The sequence below is a fragment of the Coregonus lavaretus genome (genome assembly GCF_964263955.1).
Source record: "Coregonus lavaretus genome assembly, chromosome: 15".
NCBI lineage: Eukaryota > Metazoa > Chordata > Actinopteri > Salmoniformes > Salmonidae > Coregonus > Coregonus lavaretus.
In genome coordinates this window covers 43,554,346-43,574,167 of record NC_140002.1, presented here as the reverse complement: position 1 = coordinate 43,574,167, position 19,822 = coordinate 43,554,346, and the positions used below count along the sequence as shown (strand labels likewise).

At 44.7% G+C, this 19,822-nt stretch overlaps 1 protein-coding gene across 2 annotated transcripts in view; it reads right to left on the bottom strand.

Moving 5' to 3' along the window:
* Positions 1 to 1,145: 1,145 nt before the first annotated feature.
* Positions 1,146 to 19,822, bottom strand: part of chm (CHM Rab escort protein) — a 37,586-nt gene continuing 18,909 nt past the window's right edge. For both annotated transcript variants that reach the window (XM_084178804.1, XM_084178805.1), the window contains exons 9-15: positions 17,039 to 17,116; positions 10,392 to 10,496; positions 9,723 to 9,786; positions 8,419 to 8,515; positions 6,393 to 6,506; positions 2,542 to 2,699; positions 1,146 to 2,315 (exon numbers count right to left, since the gene is read on the bottom strand). In XM_084178804.1, coding sequence (XP_084034930.1) covers positions 2,049 to 2,315; positions 2,542 to 2,699; positions 6,393 to 6,506; positions 8,419 to 8,515; positions 9,723 to 9,786; positions 10,392 to 10,496; positions 17,039 to 17,116 — 883 coding nt within the window. In that variant the 3' untranslated portion in view covers positions 1,146 to 2,048. The remainder of the gene's footprint in view (positions 2,316 to 2,541; positions 2,700 to 6,392; positions 6,507 to 8,418; positions 8,516 to 9,722; positions 9,787 to 10,391; positions 10,497 to 17,038; positions 17,117 to 19,822) is intronic.

Sequence of the window (19,822 nt, the reverse complement as noted above, 5' to 3'; positions counted from 1 at the left end):
AGAGCACATTCTCTGCAGTCTGTGTGAGTCTGCCCCCCACAGAGTGATTGAAATCTGCCCCGCTAGGTGTCTAGCCTGTGGCTCTCTTTACCCTTTTGCATTTTAATGTCACGACTCTCCATGCAGAAAATTGATTCCCAATGATACCATTGAGAGGCTGGGTCACTAAGTGGAGAAAAACAAGAACAATGATTCAACAAACACTAAATGGTGACACTAAATTAGAAAAATATCCTAGAAATACAAGCGATATTAAATGGGAAGTATGTTTGAATGAGGATATGCCAGTTTGATTTGATGTCCTGTTCTAAAAGGTATTTGACTGCCCAAAACAGATGAGGGTGACATTGCAGTGTTTGTTGATGTTACTGACGAGACAGTGAGTCCTGCTCCTCTCTATAGACTTCAGGCCCAGATATCCAGCACAAAAGCCATAAATAGTCTCCAGGAATAGTCAGATATGTAACACTAAACAACAGAACATATACCATAAGAAAAATACTACTACTATAATACTACTCTACATGTAGCTTGATACACCTCCCCTCCACAAGGTTGTTTTTAGTTTTATCCTCCAATAAGAGCATATTTGCCAGTTCTTAATGACCCAGCCATGTGTTTTACAGTAATTCATCTCCCTTGAATCTGTAAATACTCTCAACAGAGCGGAGATCAAATTACGGCAAAACAAAGCCCCGTGAGCGGAGCGGAGAGACTGTGCATTCACAGGCGTAATGAGCCATCTGTTCTGTCACGCCACCGCAAAACAAATGTCATCAAATCCTTCGCTCTCTCCTTCCCCTTTTCCCCTCCTCTCTCTCACCTCCCTTTCTTTCCAGGTAAACTGTGAGCTTTGTTTGTTCTGGAAGCAGGAACACCTTGCTAATGTGAGACTGTCGTGCTCCGTCGACAGCTGCAGCCACATCACACATTGTTACAGTTGTATCAGATTTTCCGAATGGAAATTGGCTCACACCTGTCGAAGCCAGAGCTGGAGCGTGTCATTGGAGCTTTCCTTCTGCTGTTGTTACCTCTGTTCTGTTACTTATCGTCTTCCAATTCAGTTGGAAACTGATCTCCAACTTCACTGTAAATTACATTGTAAACTGAGATATTGTGAAATGGAGAAAAAAAAAACACAGGAGCAGTTTTTCAGTAGCACTTTAATGTTGTCAACCTTTTAAAATGATAGTGACAGCAACAATAATGAGAGAATGGAGTTTAAATATTTAAGCACATTAAACAGACCATGGGGTAGAGGACAATTTGATGGCACAGCAGAGTGTGTGAAAACATGCAAGTTGAGTTGCGAGGCTATCCCTCCCAGTGTTTTTGTGAGGGGTTCTTATTGAGGATGAGGTTTCTCATATTTCCTGTAAGCAAGTACTGTAGGCCTTAAACACCCAGAAAACCATTCCAGACACACACAAGAGGTGGGAAACAAAACAGCATCAGGCACTCTGGCTGAGCAAAACTAACTAAACAAACATCCATGAGTGCAAAAAGGCAACCATTTCTTTGGGCTCTTACACCAGAGACCCTGATTAAAAACACACATTCATCACAATGGAATGGCTTTTAGAAAGAACAGGCTGCTGCAAAATATTTCATTAGCAGCAGATGGAGAAAAAAATGGGACAAATATAAATAATCAAGAAAATGGGGTTAACCCATTAAATCCAATCATATCCCCAAACCAGACCTGAAACAGCATTCCCCCACTCTGAAGAACCTTTACACCAGGTGAGAGGAAAGATACAGTGAGTAGGCTTCTATATAGTGCCCAGTAAAGTAATGGCTCCATTAATATACTGGGCATGTCAATGTAAATACTGTAAATATATATATATAATGTCTCTGCAGGTGACCACATCAAAGATGGTGGAGATGATCCTCTAAGGCTTTCTGGGGATGGGAACGCTATCTGGTCACCAAGACCACAGAGTCCAGCCATGAGGCCTTCAGAGGAGTGCTGACTGACTGCTGTACATGCCAGGACTCTGAGACAGATGGCAGCAGTCTGTCTGTACACGGAAGGGTGCGTGGGGTTATTCCTCACTGGTGGGGCTTGGCTCATCCCCAGCCCCCTGTGTCACTGCGTCTCCCGTCCCCTCTGTTTCTTCCACTGCTTCCTTTCCCTCCTGTCTCTCAGCGCTCTCTCCTCCTTGGGCACCAGCACCCTCTGCTGGGGCAGCCTCCTCAAAGCCCGGGCCCTCCCCCTGGGGCCCGTCCCCATCGTAGATGATGTCCTCAGGGTTGGGGGCCGGGGGACAGAACTCCTCGTCAGGGAGAATCTGGCGAAACACTGCCTCGGCCTGGAGAGAGACAAGAGACAACACGAACACACACAGAGAGGGGTGAGGATAACTCAATCTACACCATCAGCCTCATTAGACATTCCACTTCCAGGCTAGTGACGCAAGTCATCTTTAGCCAATTATTTGTTCGATTTTAAGAATTATATAAACGTTAAAGAGCGCAATTCTTACGAGTTTAGCGTGACTATAAAAAAATATATATCTCCGGGACTTTGCCACTTACCAGTTTGATTGAGTGGTCACTGCCCAGGGCGGTATCAGGGCTGGTACACACATGTACGTTACTGGGCAGGTCATAGCTGCTCCTGTCCACAGCAGAGGTGTCCCTCATGTTGAAGTACAGGGCCCAGAGCACCGTCGGCCCCCTGCTCTCCTCCTCTCCTGGATGGGGAGGGACGCACGTCATGAATGTAATGTACTGTTCTGATTTCTATGGAGAGCCGTGCATGGACATCATGATTTCTCATATAGTTTTGTCTGTGACAATGGAAGAGCAATACGGCTCACACTACCCCCTTCTTGACCTGAACCAACCTGTCCCAAGTCCCATGGAATATTGCTCCCTTCAGATGCTTGTCAGGACCAGGAAATCTCCCAGTTATGAAGTCGTAAGTCCTGTTTTAGAAGTCAGAGCAATTCTTCAACCAATGAGATTTCATCTAGCAAGATGAGCTAGCTAACATTGCTAATGATAAAGTTGGCTAGCTTGCTTAACTTTGACAATATGGTCAAACTAGCTATTATCCACATTGATAAGTTTGACAGCGTCAAACGTTTATTTGCTTTATCATCTTATGGTTGAAAAGATGAAAGGTCAGTGATGAAACATCACAACTCTAAAATTGGGTATCTTCTCTGTCTCCGACTTGGGAGGGTCGTTCAAGTGCTTATTTCCCAGTCGGAACCTCGTATTTCCCACTTTTGAGTAGCATTTGAAGGCAGTATATTGCTCTTTTGATTTCATGTTTCAGAAATCATCAAACTAGCTAGTTAGGCACTTTTTTATTATTATTTAAGTTACATTTAATATGAAGAATTTGTAAGTCGCTCTGGATAAGAGCGTCTGCTAAATGACATAAACGTAAACATCAGAACGTAAAGCCCAAATGAGACACTTTCTCTCTAGCTGATCCAAAATAAGTCGCATTGAAGATCAATGGAGGAATCATTTGATATAGTTGAAATGTTTCGGAAAATATTATATATTACTGCTATACGGATGCAGCTCATGTCTGCCATTGAAACAAAATCCTGGAGTATGAGATAACAGGGTATTAGTAACAGTAAGCTACCAAACAATTGAATCATTAATGCAATTCATATTTTCGTGTAGAAATACTCAGCCATAATTGTGCCAATTTAGTCTTGTAGGAATATTTTATTCAGTGTGTGAGAAGAGAAAGGAACTTAACAGGCTCCTTTCAACACAGCTTATCTGTGAGGAAGCATGATTTCTGTTAATGGGGTGACATTTGGTTTGCCGACAAGGCACATGGAAAGTGTTTCTTGACACTCTTTGATCGGTCCGTGAGTGAGACTTAAAGCGGTCAAACAAAACGAGAGAGGATGATTTGGAGCTGCGAGAAGGCTCCGGGTTTTCAAAGCGTAAAACCGTCATTCTGTATCATTACCCTTTAAAATGCAAGGGACCAAAAAAGGTACCCAAAGAAAGAGAGAGAAAAAGGTGTCAGTCTGAAATGTCAGTGTGGTCATTACCAAAATGTCACACAATTATAATATGTGTTACTTTTCCTGCCTTGGGTAGCGGAGTGATTTAGTTAATTTGGAGATCAGCAGAGGTGTGGCACCATCAACGTGACGTCGTTTCAAAAGGCCACCCAACCTCAAAATACACCCCTGTCCGCCCATGCATCTTCTCCATACACCTACACACACCTCACCAAATACACACCCAACACAAACAACAACGACGCCTTATTAGACATCATTGTCTAGTTTTTCCACACACACACACAAACGCGCAGCCCCGTCACAGACAGATGTGAGAAATGTCAGATTAGCATAGAGCTGTGCTCCTGACGGGGCCTTCTACACGCCTGGAGCTTAACACCCTCAAATATCAGCCACCTCTAACACACAGTGGCTCTCTGCCTGGGCGGCCTGCCACCACACATCAACACACAGTCTCTTCTAGCATGCATTCATTCTTAAAAACACAGGATTTCACAACGCTGCATTGGTTCAAACTGTCATTTTCAAATGAAGCGGCTAGAGTAGGATCATCTAGAGTAGGATCATCTAGAGTAGGAGCCAGGCTACTCCATCCTGTCCTCATCTTGCTCATAGATGTGCACCTGCCCCCGACTGCTCCAGCCCTACCTCTAACCTTCTGCCCTCTCCACCCCCAGAGCCTCTGCTGAGCACCCCTCCCCTCCTTGTCCCTCTCCAATCCCCCCCCCCCCCCCCCCCACCCCCACCACCACACCTCCTACCCAGTGGATGAATGAGAAGCCGGCAACCAGCCAGCCAGGTGACTTTGTCTCTTTGACCTGTTCTGGCCCACTGCTCTCCTTATCTAGTGATTCATCCTCAATAACTCTCACAGTATTTGTTCTGACATTTTAATTAAAATACTACTACCTCATTCCTGTGATAAAAAGGGTGGCGTCACAGAGCACAGCCCCACACTGCACAGCGCTGGCCTACCACCTGAGAGCCTCGCGTATATATACGTACACACACAGGCAGGGAGAAAGTGAAATGAAGGAACAGAGACGGAGACGGGGTGAAAGGGAGAAATATCTCTATTTTTTAAGGGGAGCAGAGGGACATTGAGAGAAAGCGATATGAAAGCTAGAGAGGTGATGATGAGTCAGAAAAGAGATGTGGCGGAAAAGGGAATGAGGATGTCAGAGAAAGAGAAGGAAAAAAGGGTTCTCAATCACGCCCGTCACTTGCATGATGACCTTGTCTCACAGCCGTCGAGAAGCACTAATAAAACAACGAATGGCTTCAAGAGGCGATTGTGGATCTCTGTGTTGGTTTCGGTCAGAATGGAGCTGTCATTTTTACTGACCTGCACCAGGTTTGAGAAAAGCCATAACCTACCACGGACAAAAAGATCCCTGCCTCAGTAAAAACACTGACTACTCCAATATATTAGATATAGTTATAAGGGGTTTCAAATCCAAAATAGCAAACAAATTCTATAATGCAAAAGTGATGGGTTCTAGAGGCAAATTTGTTCCCCGTGAGGAGATGGACTCATAAATTGTGAGTGCAGTCCAAATGGGATGCTGGAGCTAATTAAACATTATATTTCTGTTGAAATCCTTGCTAAGGAAATACTGTGCCTAATTGGATTCCCAATTCTGTTCTGTAGGCAGAAAGCCAGTATGAGGGTTTGCGCTCAGGCTAGAATGAATGGTGGCCGGTGTGTGAGAGAATAAATATCTGTAGAGTTCCAAAGGTAGCCTACTCACACCCAAAGCACCCAAAGAGGCCGAGATAAAAAATGATATACTTAATTTAATCCATGCTCAAAAGATACATGCTCATGTTCTGTACGTTAAATGAAATGAAACTGGTCCAAAACCTAGAAAAGAAATGTCAGACGTGAAAGAATTAATGTTGACCAACACAATGCAGCTTCATGATAAGTAAGAACCCCAAGGATATAGCTAGGTCTAGAAAACATCCCTAGAGAGACATGTTGAAACAGTATTTCTATAATTTGGTGTAATAAGGAGGTTCCAGCCGAGGTCGTGCTAATTTACTATCAAGGAACCAAGCCGAGCCTGACAGAAGGTAATGGGAATCAATGGGACAACAGCCTAACGCCAGTTTGGCACGCAGCCATCAATATCAATCATCGTTATTACTGATAATGTCTCCATGCAACCCCGACAAATGTCAGTGCATTCTCACCCAACTACAAACTAGCCTGATCTTTCTTCTTTAGGAAAGGATATCATGAGGTACTTCGAACATTTGAGCACATTATTTTGTATTGAGTAGTGACAGTGATGTGTGATGGTATGTAAATCAATCAGGAGAGAGGTTAGATGGATATTTGACGGTAAAAAGGGGTCAGGTGAGAGTTTCCTAGTGTACCTTCTATAGGTTCCGCTCCAGGACTAGCTGGTGTGTAGAGGAGCCTGGACACCACCGGAGCCAGGTCTTCTTGGGCAGTGCCAGAGGAGGAGGAACATGTCAGGTGCACCAGATCTGTGTTAGGGAGGTAGATGAAGAACACACATACAACCCAGTATTATTAGCCAAGTAGAATATCCTTGTTGCTTCATTAGCAGATGTTGTTCTCCAAGTCCACATCAGCCCATTTTCCATCTATCCTGTAGCATGTGAGAGGGACCTTCCCTAAAGAGATGGAACATTGTCAAATTACCCTCCGGAGTCAGTTCCCTAACAACCTGTTTCTTAACACACTGCACAGCTAGGCCATATCCGCATCTCCTCCACAGCATGGCAAGGAATGTTTCATGAAAAGTGCCCAGAGAGGATGGGGTTGGAAGGAGCTGGGCTTTGGATGCATGGTGTTGGACCTCAGAGGTGGTTGCATCTTCAAAGCATTCAGCCCCACTACTGCAGGGGAGTATTGGTGGCAGTGCTGGGATCCAGAGAGTAGGGTCCCAAGAGCTCAGACAACTGTAGGGCTCCTTCTCCTTTTAGTTCTCTCTCTCAGGTTGACAGGTTTGGGGGTTCGAAGGGAGCAACTCCAGCACTGGGAACCAGATAGCTCCTGACTGTGCCATGCTGGCGGGCGGGGGGGGGGGAGAGTAGAGTGTGGATGGATGATACAGGCCTCCCCAGTTGGATGAGAGGTGAATCATTGGCCAGAGGGTCCATGGAGATGCAGCTCAGAGGACATATGTGACACTCTACTCACACTGGGACTCTAGAGGCACTCCACTCTCTGTCAGCTCAGGGCCCAAACAAAGAGGAACGGGAGTGTTGGGAGGATAGACAGCAGGGCTGTCCACTGAGACACTTGAAGCTCATTCTGTGGAAAACTAACCTGGCAGATGTAGAATCGGGTGCATATCGGCTGTCTTCAGGTCTTTAAGTTTTAAATTACCCAGGGAGCCCAGACTTTACCGTTAAGACAGCTCATTTCGTGGCCAATATTCCATTTGAAATGGCAAAACACCATTGTTCCCATAGGGTTGCTAGTTCAAATCCCAGGAAGCCATGTTGCCCTTGAGAAAGACACTCAGATCAAATTGGTCTGGTACATATTCATCAGTATAAATGGATATTCTGTAGACTGTAAACTCTGCAAGTATCATTCAATGCAGATTAATGGTTTACCGTGTGTGTGTGTGTGTGTGTGTGTGTCGCAGGCCTGTCAAGCTCATCATCATCTTATGATTGCAACTGATCCACTCAGGTAGAACTACATTACTTAAGGGGCGCTACAGCTATCCATCTCCATCCTCTCTCGTACACTCACAGTAGGAGCAATGGCTCCACTTCACAATTCCATCATTCCAGACTCAATTCCCAGACTGAGGGAGTGGACTTCCACTGATCACTCCTCTCTCTCACCCCCCCTCCCCCCCACAGAGATGGAGATGGTCACTGGGCGGCTGTCTCCATTGCTCCTCTATCTAAGTATGATGACTGACTGGGAAATAATACCAGGATTGCTAAAAACAATAACACTCATAAATAACACTACAGTTAACGATGGAATCATCATCATTGTTGCCACTGGAGCCACAATTCAAAGGGAAAACCGGGTCATATTTCCAGCTGTCTGAGAGACTGATTCAGTGACCCAGTAAGCAGCAGCAGTTTGACCCAAAGCCTTATACACACACTGGAGATGGAACGTTCAGAGACACTATCATTCACTCACCCCACTTCCCTCAATCTTGGTTTTCGGTCTCATTTCCTCCATTAATTCTAGTCTACCTTACAACCCTGATGTCACCTAGTCCGCCAGAACAACTGCCTTCTCTAAGCATCATGGAATTACCTTTCTAAAACAACGGCCCTCTATGTAGATGGCTCTGCCTAATACGACTTCCCCCCTCCCCCTTATCCCCTGTCCCGGGCAGTGGGTGGGTGAGTGGGTGGGTGGGTGAGTGGGTGGGTGGGTGGGTGCAGCTGGACTCACAGGTGTCTGGCATGCAGGTCATGGTGGAAGGGCAGAGCTCTATGATACGGACCACTGGACCACCAGGCTCCACAGGAGGCACAGTGACCAGGGAGATCTACAGTGCATAGAGACAGAGACAGACAGGTAGTTAGACAGACAGGCAGGCAGAGAGTTGAACCACTCAAAGTGCAGTACTTCCGTAAGGCACTCACACACATAGCCCTAATGAAGTGTGCAAGACAATCCTAAAGCCTATTACCAAACTGCGGATTTAAGTAATGGGATCCCTGTAATCCTTTTATATGAATCCCCTGGATATTTTTTATAATGTTCTTCTGGCTGGAGCAGAAGTGAAATCACTCCTTTTTAATCAAGTGGACAAATTTAAGGAAGGAAAGTGAGTGTCTCCCATGAGGGGGAAAGCAGGGGACAGAGAGAGCCAGGGCCAATCTCCCCTTGTCTCTGCCTGGGTCCACACTGTCATTCAACAGGACCATCCAACAGCTAATTACAAAGAGACTGAATATTTAATTACGTTTTGTCACACAGTCATGTAATATTCCATTTCCACACTGTGTCAAGACACAGAAATTAATTTCATATTCTCCCTCCTACCTAATGAACAGAAATTACACACGGTTTTCCCTCTATTCTCTGTGAGTGATATTCGAAGCCGGATTTCAGCCGGAAAAAACTAACTTGTGTCATGAAAGAAGGGATGAAAATTCAATGGATATATTCTCTTCATGCAGGCACATTAGGGAATTGGATTTATCAGATTTCATTCAGCATGTTCTCTGCCATTATTCCATGTTTTTCATATCCATATTGAAGACTGGCACTCAAATTAGCGTACCTAATGCTAGCATGTCAATTCCCATTCTCCAGCCGGTAGGATTATTTTATCAAATTCCCAACCAGTCACAACAAACAGCATTAGGGGGCTTTCATTGAACTGGTTACTTTTTTCGCAATTTATTTGGAGATCTTAATGGTAGACAGCTGCACGTCAGAACTATTGTAATAATCTCCCAAATTAGCTTTGATGTTTTGTTGTTTCTTTGCTGAGAACTTGGATGCGGACCAAGAATCTATACAAATGTGATAGAGGGCATAAAATACAATGTAGTGCAAAACAATGACTAGCAAAAGTGCAGGCTCGGCAGGAATACCGCTAAGCCACACTGGATATCTGAATAGCATTTAAATGTATATTGTGCTTGTAAGGGGGAAATGTGTGTTCCCTTTGAATATGTCAAAACATCTCTTTGTATGGGACACAGAATAGGGGATGAGCCATATGGAGAAGAACACTGTACTACCTGCTGTTCAGAATCTGACGGCAGAATTGACCGGTCTGTGATGAGAACCGCTCTGGATATCTGCCTGTGAAAAGAGAGAGGATGGATGAAAGAGAGAGGGGGGGGGGGGGGGCAGAACAGTAAAGAAAGAGAAAAAACAGCAGCACCAATATTATTCGATTACCACTGCACTGTTTTCCTTTCTCACTTTTTTTGTTGCGGTAGATTTTGGCTGTGAGACAGTCCAGTCTGGGCCATGCTACTGGGTTGGTTCTGGCCGGCCAGGCCAGTCATTCTGCGCTGCTGTCTTTAAGAGCATTAGTCATGCTCTAATTGGGGTCAGTGGTGTAAATGTCAAGGTGTCCATTGACAGAGGCAGGCAGGCAGTCAGCGGTGTGGCGAGTAGAGCAAAGCAGAGCAGAGCCCAGTCACCTGCAGCCAGGTCTGTGGAGTGTGTCTGGGATAAATCAGCCCTTTCACCATGACACCACTGAAACTGTCCTACCACACAAAGACCTGAGGAAAGATCCCCCTTATCGGCACTGAGACCCTCCTCCCAAGTTGACTCCACGAGAAATGTCACCTCTATGTTCTCACTAAATTAATGTGCCGCCTGAAACTGTCAGTGAGACCAGTATCAGTGGCTATGTAGAGAAGGTGCTGAGGAGGAGTACTGGGAGCCACTCTCACCTGGAATCTGTGTTCTTCCTCTGGTCTGCCCCGATGTAGCCATCCTCCACCACAAAGTGACTGCAGCTGATTCTCTGACCATGAGTGTCAATCACAGCTTTGCACCTTGAACAAGGAAAAAAACAGATTAAAGTACCTGTCCAGTGTTTCCAGATTTTTATGAAATATGACCTATAATTAATTACAATATGAGTGAAATAGTTTTACATTTTCAAAATTAATTAATTACTTTTTTCATTAAGTATGTCACCCACACCTGCTAATAACCCATCCACAACCGCCCTACTATACACGGAGTGTACAAACTCTTTCCATGATAGACTGACCAGGTGAAAGTTATGATCCCTTATTGATGTCACTTGTAAAATTCACTTCAATCAGTGTAGATGAAGGGGAGAAGACAGGATAAAGAAGGATTTTTAAGCCTTGAGACAATTGAGACATGGATTGTGTATCTGTGCCATTCAGAGGGTGAATGGGCAAGACAAAATATTGAAGTGCCTTTGAACGGGGTATGATGGTAACAGGTGCCAGGCGCAACGGTTTGAGTGTCAAGAACTGCAACGCTGCTGAGTTTTTCATGCTCAACAGTTTCCCGTGTGTATCAAGAATGGTCCACCACCCAAAGGACATCCAGCCAATTTGACACAACTGTGGGATGCATTGGAGTCAACATGGGCCATCAAATTGAGGCTGTTCTGATGGCAAAAAGGGGGTGCAACTCAATATTAGGAAGGTGTTCCTAATGTTTTGTACGCTCAGTGTATGCGAGTGAAAAGCTGAGGCTTGCACCCGATTCTAACCCGCAAATATAGAAAATGTACAGTTCCCTTTTTTGTCCCATTTGCCTCAGTGGGTCGACGTTAACTTGTTCTGCCCAAGTTCCCAAAAGCATTTGGTGATTGGCGTTTTTTTGGCACGCATACAGTTAGGCCCTAAAGCTTAGGCAAAAAAAAGCCTCAATGTAGCCCATAGATATGAAATACACTAGAACTATACATTCTAGTTTTTTAATGCATTGTTTTCTCTTTATTCAACCCGCCCGCCCTTCATCCAAACAATATTTCATGACCCTAAACCCGCCCCACGGATATAACAGCGGGGACTACGGCTATGAGTCAACCCGCGGATCACTAGTGTGGGCGTACCCCAACAACAGAATGGTGTGGGCGTATACTGGTCCTCCTCAGGAGTATGACATAACGGTCTGTTTGAGATACAAGTTTGTTTTGTCTCCAATTTATGCTTTGGCAACAAATACAAATATAGGATGAGTCAACAACATTATTTGGTTCTGTGTTAACTGAATATTACCTTTTAAAATTGAGATTTTCACTGGACAGTTACTTTAAAATAGGTCTCGTGAAAATATGTTGCTTTAGTCTGCGGATGCGGTTTTGATTTGCATACATTGAGTTGCTGCGGATCGGACTTTTCCCTAACCTTTTTTTCCTTGGACTAACGGGCCAAAAGCTTCTGCACCAGTTCGGATCAAGTTCTGTGCATGCGTTTCTTTACCTATACATTAAAACACACATTTCTTTGGTTTCCTTCCCTTCACATATCTCACGGTCAATCATGAATGATAATTCTTCAAGTTTTACCGGTGAAACGTGCATGCAGCATCTGCATTGCTGTTTTGAATGATGTACAGTGAGCACATGTTTTAGCATATGGTGTTAAAGGGACATCTCCAGCACCACAACATCAACATATGTGAAAATGACACGTTTCTATGTTTTGTGGGAAAAAAAGATGGAAACACCAATGATATCATCGGTGTGCGTCATGACTTTAACCAATTATTAGTAGGCATTGCCTGCTAATTGGTTGATGATGTCATTGGAAACAATTATCTTCCAATGATGCAAAATAATTGTTTTTGTGAAACAAACAAGAAATAAGACAAAGAAACAGAACACTTGAGCGTGCATAACTATTCACCACCCCCAAAGTCAATACTTTGTAGAGCCAACTTTTGCAGCAATTACAGCTGCAAGTCTCTTAGGGTATGTCTCTATAAGCTTGGCACATCTAGCCACTGGGATTTTTGGCCATTCTTCAAGGCAAAACTGCTCCAGGTCCTTCAAGTTGGATGGGTTCCGCTGGTGTAAAGCAATCTTTAAGTCGTACCACAGATTCTCAATTGGATTGAGGTCTGGGCTTTGACTATGCCATTCCAAGACATTTAAATGTTTCCCCTTAAACCACTTGAGTGTTGCTTTAGCAGTATGCTTAGGGTCATTGTCCTGCTGGAAGGTGAACCTCCGTCCCAGTCTCAAATCTCTGGAAGACTGAAACTTGTTTCCCTCAAGAATTTTCCTGTATTTAGCGCCATCCATCATTCCTTTAATTCCAGTTTTCCAGTCCCTGCCGATGAAAAACATCCCCACAGCATGATGCTGCCACCACCCACCATCCTGGTGTTCTCGGGGTGATGAGAGGTGTTGGGTTTGCACCAGACATAGCGTTTTCCTTGATGGCCAAAAAGCTCAATTTTAGTCTCATCTGACCAGAGTACCTTCTTCCATATGTCTGGGGAGTCTCCCACATGGCTTTTGGTAAATACCAAACGTGTTTGCTTATTTTTTTCTTTAAGCAATGGCTTTTTTCTGGCCACTCTTCTGTAAAGCCCAACTCTGTGGAGTGTACGGCTTAAAAGTGGTCCTATGGACAGATCCTCCAATCTCCGCTGTGGAGCTTTGCAGCTCCTTCAGGGTCATCTTTGGTCTCTTTGTTGCCTCTCTGATTAATGCCCTCCTTGCCTGGTCCGTGAGTTTTGGTGGGCGGCCCTCTCTTGGCAGGTTTGTTGTGGTGCTCCGTGGGATGTTCAAAGTTTCTGATATTTTTTTTATAACCCAACCCTGATCTGTACTTCTCCACAACTTTGTCCCTGACCTGTTTGGAGAGCTCCTTAGTCTTCATGGTGCCGCTTGCTTGGTGGTGCACCTTGCTTAGTGGTGTTGCAGACTCTGGGGCCTTTCAGAACAGGTGTATATATACACACTGAGATCATGTGACAGATCATGTGACACTTAGATTGCACACAGGTGGACTTTATTTAACTAATTATGTGACTTCTGAAGGTAATTGGTTGCACCAGATCTTATTTAGGGGCTTCATAGCAAAGGGGGTGAATACATATGCACGCACCACTTTTCCATTATTTACTTTTTATACTTTTTTGAAACAAGTTATTTTTTACATTTCACTTCACCAATTTGGACTATTTTGTGTATGTCCATTACATGAAATCCAAATAAAAACCATTTAAATTACAGGTTGTAATGCAACAAAATAGGAAAAACACCAAAGGGGATGAATACTTTTGCAAGGCACTGTACCTGTGTATTTTGCGTAGTGGTGCACACTGTTGAGTTTTGGCCACATTAAAGAAACATTGTGGTGTTTTTGTATTACAGTAACGTTATACTATGCTATTATATTCAGTTCTCTTATGTAGAATACTATAATTATGTGATCTTGCAGACATTGATTCAGCTTTGATCTAACTTTATTGAACAATCACCATTCGCCACAGTAGGCTGTTCTCTACGAGTAGAGCAGAGCCTGTGGGTAAGCAGAGAATAAACAGATAAACACATGACCAGAAGGGACCTTTAGTTGGATCTGCGGCCACGGCATAATTTTTTTGGCCCAACACAAAAATAAACACATCAATGTTATACCAAACAACTTTACCGACCTGAGCTGTATGCTTCATGAGATGGCATTAATTAATGCCCTTTGTCAAGAAAGGGAAAACAGTAGGCATTACAGCCTATAGTCCAGCACAAAAGCGAAGGATTGTTTTGGCAGCTTCTCAATGCACCACCGTCGAAACAAATACAAATGGCCTGGGCTGATTCATTAATCTTTGTAAGAAAAGCCAGAGTTGAATGCGTTCTCATTTTTTGACCAAACAATGCCAGCACAAAACAGAACCGAAAACATTGGCCAGATTGGTGCAATCTGTGAGTTAGCCAGCGTGAGTGAGGTGAGACTAGGAGAGGCAGGGTGAGGGGAGGAGAGGCTCCCTCAGCCCCCCAGTCCTGGGCAGCAGCAGTGTGACCTTCCTGCGTTGCTCCTCTCAGACAGAGGGGGAACGGTGGGGAATCTGTCTGCTTGTTATGTCAAGAGTTATAAATGTGCTTTATAGGGCTCATTATCCAGACTAATGTGCTAGGGGTGACATCCTTGAAATGGACTTTCACAATAAAGGAGAAGGCAAGTGGCACTCCAAAACGCTCGCTCCCACCCCTCTCCAAACCGCACCCCTCCGAATAATCCTCACCTAGGAGAGATTGACTGCAGGATGGACTGTTTATGTAAATGAAGATTTATTTACTAGGAGGGGGCTTGGCAGTGGGAGCTGGCAGTTCAAATCAATCCTAAGCCAATGGAGTGGGATATGGGATATAGGAGACGTGATACAGGCCACAACCTTCACTTCCCTGAGAGAACACCCGCTGGTTTTTAAGCAAAAATACTGCACATCCTGGAAAGTACCTACACTAGTGCTATATATCTAAATAAATAAGTTAATATTTTAATCTTAAATAGGATGATAAAGTAAATGATGTGCTTCAACACTAATGTATATCCTCTGTCATCCACACGCCTGCAGACATAACCTGACCCTAGACATAAAAGGTAAGGTCCAGCTTGTCAGTGGGCATAAACCTCGAACTAACCACTAATAGTAGCTCTAATGATTACCGTCCCCCTACCCACAAGGCCACGGCAGGATTTATTTATCATAACTGTAGTTCATAAACAGTGTTCATAAAGCATGCAGGGCCTATCCATAGCAATCATGGTCACAGCCTTACACACAGCCATGCATAGTTATGACTTTGATAAACATCTCAACTGGAAGGAACTCTCTACTTTGGCCAAGTGAAACAAACTACCTCCCCCCATGACTTACTGTACATTACTGTCACAGTCAAGTTCTCCTCTGTTGGAAGTGACTATGATCAAAGCGCATTAAGACTAAGGGATGGATAGTGACAGGAGTGAAGTGGCTGGTCAGTTGAGTCAGGATAGACAGACAGGCAGACAGACAGGCGGTGCAGGTGACTGCTGTAATAGTATAGAGGAGCAGGTCCAGGACAGGACAGAGGAGTGGCAGCTGGGATGTTAGGTCACATAATCCACTGCTGGTGCTGCATTATTAATCTCCCTCTACCCTTTTCAGCTTTATGTACGTAATAAGAGGAGACATACGGAGGTAATTTATGACGCCAGGGAAATTAAAATCATTGTTCAGCCTGGCAGACACCTTGCCAGTTTTTTCACCTTCTCAAAACTTTTTTCCACCGATGATGTATTAGGCTTGCCTTGAAAAAGGAGCCGAGTGGACACCTGTACGGTGCATGTGGAGAGCAGAGCGGCCCTCTCGGCCATGCCTCACTGCTTGTTTATGGACTTCTCTCTAGTGCTGACTGACATGGTCTTGGATCATCTCCAACCTCACCTTAAACCCTAAGCCTTTCACACAGAAAACTAGGAGAGACCACTGCTGGTTCTGATTTAGGTCTGTGCTTTAGCGCTTGCCATTGACTTTGCACATATCAATGTCTTAAATGGTGCTTCTAATTAGAGAGGACCAGTCAGTGTGTGGCACATTAGGCTTCACAGAGCACTAGGTAATAAGTAGATAAAAACCTGAACCATGAGCACTCTAGGAAATCCCAACCGGCTGCACGTGGATACGTTAAATGAAAAAAGAGAGCCGTAACCAAAGTCTTGAGTACCATTAGCATTTTGCACAAAGAGGGACACATTATCAAAGGAACTGCACTTTCCAGTCTGAGGTCCCAGAAGGCAGTATTTCCCCAATGGCCAACATCAGAGACCGGCTGTAGAGACAGGGGCTGGGAGTTTTAGTCTTTGGGCCGAGTATTAGAGAGAGAGAGAGAGCATCCAGTATTACTCCTCACTACACTGCTCCACCACAAGATTCCTGGCCCCCAGGGTCACCCACCACCAAGATGAAAGAATCTCAATATCGAGCCCTCCAAAAAAAAACTAATCTAACCTAGTTTATGACAACAATCTACCTTTGAAACTCATTAAAGAGCTTTCTAGTATGGCCTGACGCACATTATCAGCGCAGATTAATCAAGGGAGACTGGAGATGAACTCTCATTTTTTAAGAGGCAGTAACAGAGGGCTTTTTTGTCTTCAGATGAAAATCAATTAGTGGAGGTAAGGCCACGAGGAAAAACCAGCATCACTCATCGCCAGCCCAAGTGGCAGGGCCTGTGATTTGTCTTCCGAGCTTGGCTGCTTCAGGTGGGTGGGGGGGGTGGGGTGGGGGGGGGGAGTTGGTTCTCCCGTCTCCCAGAGAATTAATTTTGTATCTATATTCCGGACCCCCTCTTCTTTCCTTGTTTTGGAGGACCACATACACAAATTACTTCTAATCGAGGTTTCTCCCTGATTGGAGGGCAGGAACAAAGGGGCTTGAAGAGAACAGGGCAGCTTTTTGTTATCTCAGCCCTGAACACAAATCCATCTCTCTTTTACTGCTTTGTTCTCACACTTTTTTTGTTCTCACACTTCTTTATTGTGGAGGGGGGAGGGGAGGGGGGGGACTGGCGTGTGTATGTGTTGTGGTGGATTGGCGATGGAATACTCACTTGCCGGACTCCTTGTCCAGAACCAGACACTGAACTGAGTGGCGAAGACAGTAGATCCCTCCAAACACAGCACACATCCTGAGAAAAATACACAAAGAGACAAGTCCTTTAAGACAGTGGCCAGTCAGTGAAGACAAACATACAGATATTCACTGCAATACACTATAAAGTATTCCAAAATGTCTATTTGACAAATAAATGTTACTTTTTTCAAATCCCCTCATACGACTTAATGTGGTTACAATCACTATAAAAACTGTGGATGATCCTTGCTTTAAACCAAGTATACTTGGGTTTAATTACCTTTAAGTAAAACAGTGGCGAACACAGTGCAGACTGTGTGCTTTGGCCAGGTTAATGTGCGCTCAGACACAGCTGCATACGGACAGCACAGGTCTATGAGCCTGGCACTGGCTCTTTCAACACACTGGGAATAACGGATAGAGATGGCTGGGGTTTAAGGGAGCGCTGCCAGCTGTGAGGGACTGGGGAGAGCAGGTCTAGAGAAACAGAGGGAGGAATGGAGTGAAGGGACCAAGTCATGCCTACCTCACAGACTACCACCACCGGTGCTCCTAAAAAGATTTGTACCTGCCCCATAGATGAATTACCAGACATGGCATCTTAATAAAGCATCAAGAGGATAAAGAAAATGTGAAAAAAAAACTCACAGGCAATCATCCAGGCCCATCGCATGCCCTCTACAGAACCCCATTCAGACGCCAGGGAACCCCTTTTGATGTCATTAACCCTAACTGACAGACGTTTAAGCTGATATTACTCTAATTAACTAGCCTCTGTCTGTCCCAATGATGCCATCCCCCGGCTGAAAAGGCGCCGCTGGAGCGCGGCCGGCCCTGACTCGCCCCCCTTTGGCTCCTGCGACATCACTCTGCATCGCTGCTAAATTAACAGTTGTGAAAATCTGGGACCCCTCTGAGCCCCCGGTCTTTATAGCCTCTAAATGGCATTTCAGTTCCTATCAAGGCGGGAATCAGGGGACGTGATTTTTTAATACGGTGGCAAAACAATAGGGGCCATTAATAGCCGAACTCCGTGACAGTGCGCTCGGCAATGATTTATGAGTTTGTGTATAATTTGATTATGCTATTAATTCCACTGATTACAGCTGCAGCTAGTGTGGAGAAGGTCACATCCAAAATAAATCTTCGACAACCCTCCTCTCCCCTCTTATACAAAACAACTGCCTCCAACTAGTTATTTCTGTAATTAAAAGGTAATGTAACAAGAAGCAAAAATAAGCTTGAGGCTCTAGCGGCAGCATCTCAAGCAAGGCAGAAATAAATAGAACAGCCTTAAAGGGTGGCAGTCCTAATTTTCCTGACAACTCAATCCCATGCCTTAGATGATGGCAGAGATTGTATTTAGAAGTTTACTCTGGACGTGTCCACCTCCAGGTCTTGAATGCTGCAGTGTTTGCTAGACTTCTCATCTTTCAGTGATGACAGTGACGTCTGGGATGTTTCTCCCAACCTTTGACAAACCTGTAGGGCCAGCAAGTGTTGTGCATACCTCATCCTCAGACGGGAGAAACACTAGAAATGATCCATTCAGTTCCTTTACAGTTCAGAGATAAATCTAAAGTGTATGAGTGAGTGGGTGTATTGAGGAGCACTTCTTAGCAATCCCATGTGCTTTAAGCTCACTTTGGGTCTCCTGAAACTCTGTAGATGTTCCAGTGTTGAACTAAGCCCTGACTCAACCCTTAGAAGGCCCGGTGGAAGAGAAGCTGCAGGTTCTGTAGATGCATGCATTCTTCTAGCACGGCCAAGCAGGAGAAAAGGGTGGGAGGTTTTAAAGGGTCCTGGGAGGATTTCAGATGGCTTTCAGAAGGTTTTGCCGGCAGTCACAGATGTGGACAATAAATCCTCAATGTCCAGGACACGCTAAACAAACAAAATGACGGTGCGTACACAGAGCACTTACCTGTCAAGATCATTGCTGGAAAATTCTGCTGTAATCTGGGGAGCTGGGAGGCAGAGTGGGGGGCTAATGGTTGGCCAATAATTAAAAGAAAACAAAGCGCCATGCCGCCTGGCGAGGCCTTCTGCACAAAATTAAATCCTGTTGGATCCGAATAAATTAGATGTTTATTGCTCCATGAGTAGAAAAAAAAAAGATGAGAGGAAATATGATCTGTGACTGAACGTTCCACAGACAATCATCTGCACTAATTAATGCATTTCCCCATCCTCTCAATCTGTTTCATTCTGACTGCTGTCTGATTGGAGCGTGGCAATACGGCATGCAAATCAAAGCGTGTCACGGCCAAATTCTTTTTCAGGTTAAATGAATGGAGGTCTACCACCCCACCCCACCCCACCGCGGTCATGCGCCATAGAACGGTGCGAGGGACAGAGGCAGAAGACTGACTACTGCAGTCAAAGTGCCAAAGGTTATTTAGAAATTAAAAAGAGTCTTCCCTGTCAAAACTTGAGGAATAATCCAGGCAAGGACACAAAAGCATTTCATCACTTTATTAGCAGTGCTGCTCGCTGATCTGTGAATAACCTGAGAGAGTGAGCATTATTGAGTTTGCACAGCCATCTATCCATCCATCACCTGCAAGCAGGTATCACATTGATGGATGATCCCGCCTCCCTACCACCCCTCACTCACACTGCTCTCTAAGACTTTTTCTCCCGCTTCCTGACTCCCTGCACCACTTCTTTTGTTTCATCCCTTTCAAACTCTACCTTACCCATCAGACATTTTCTACTCTTTCCTCTTGTTCTCTCCATCCATTTCTTTACTGTACTAACA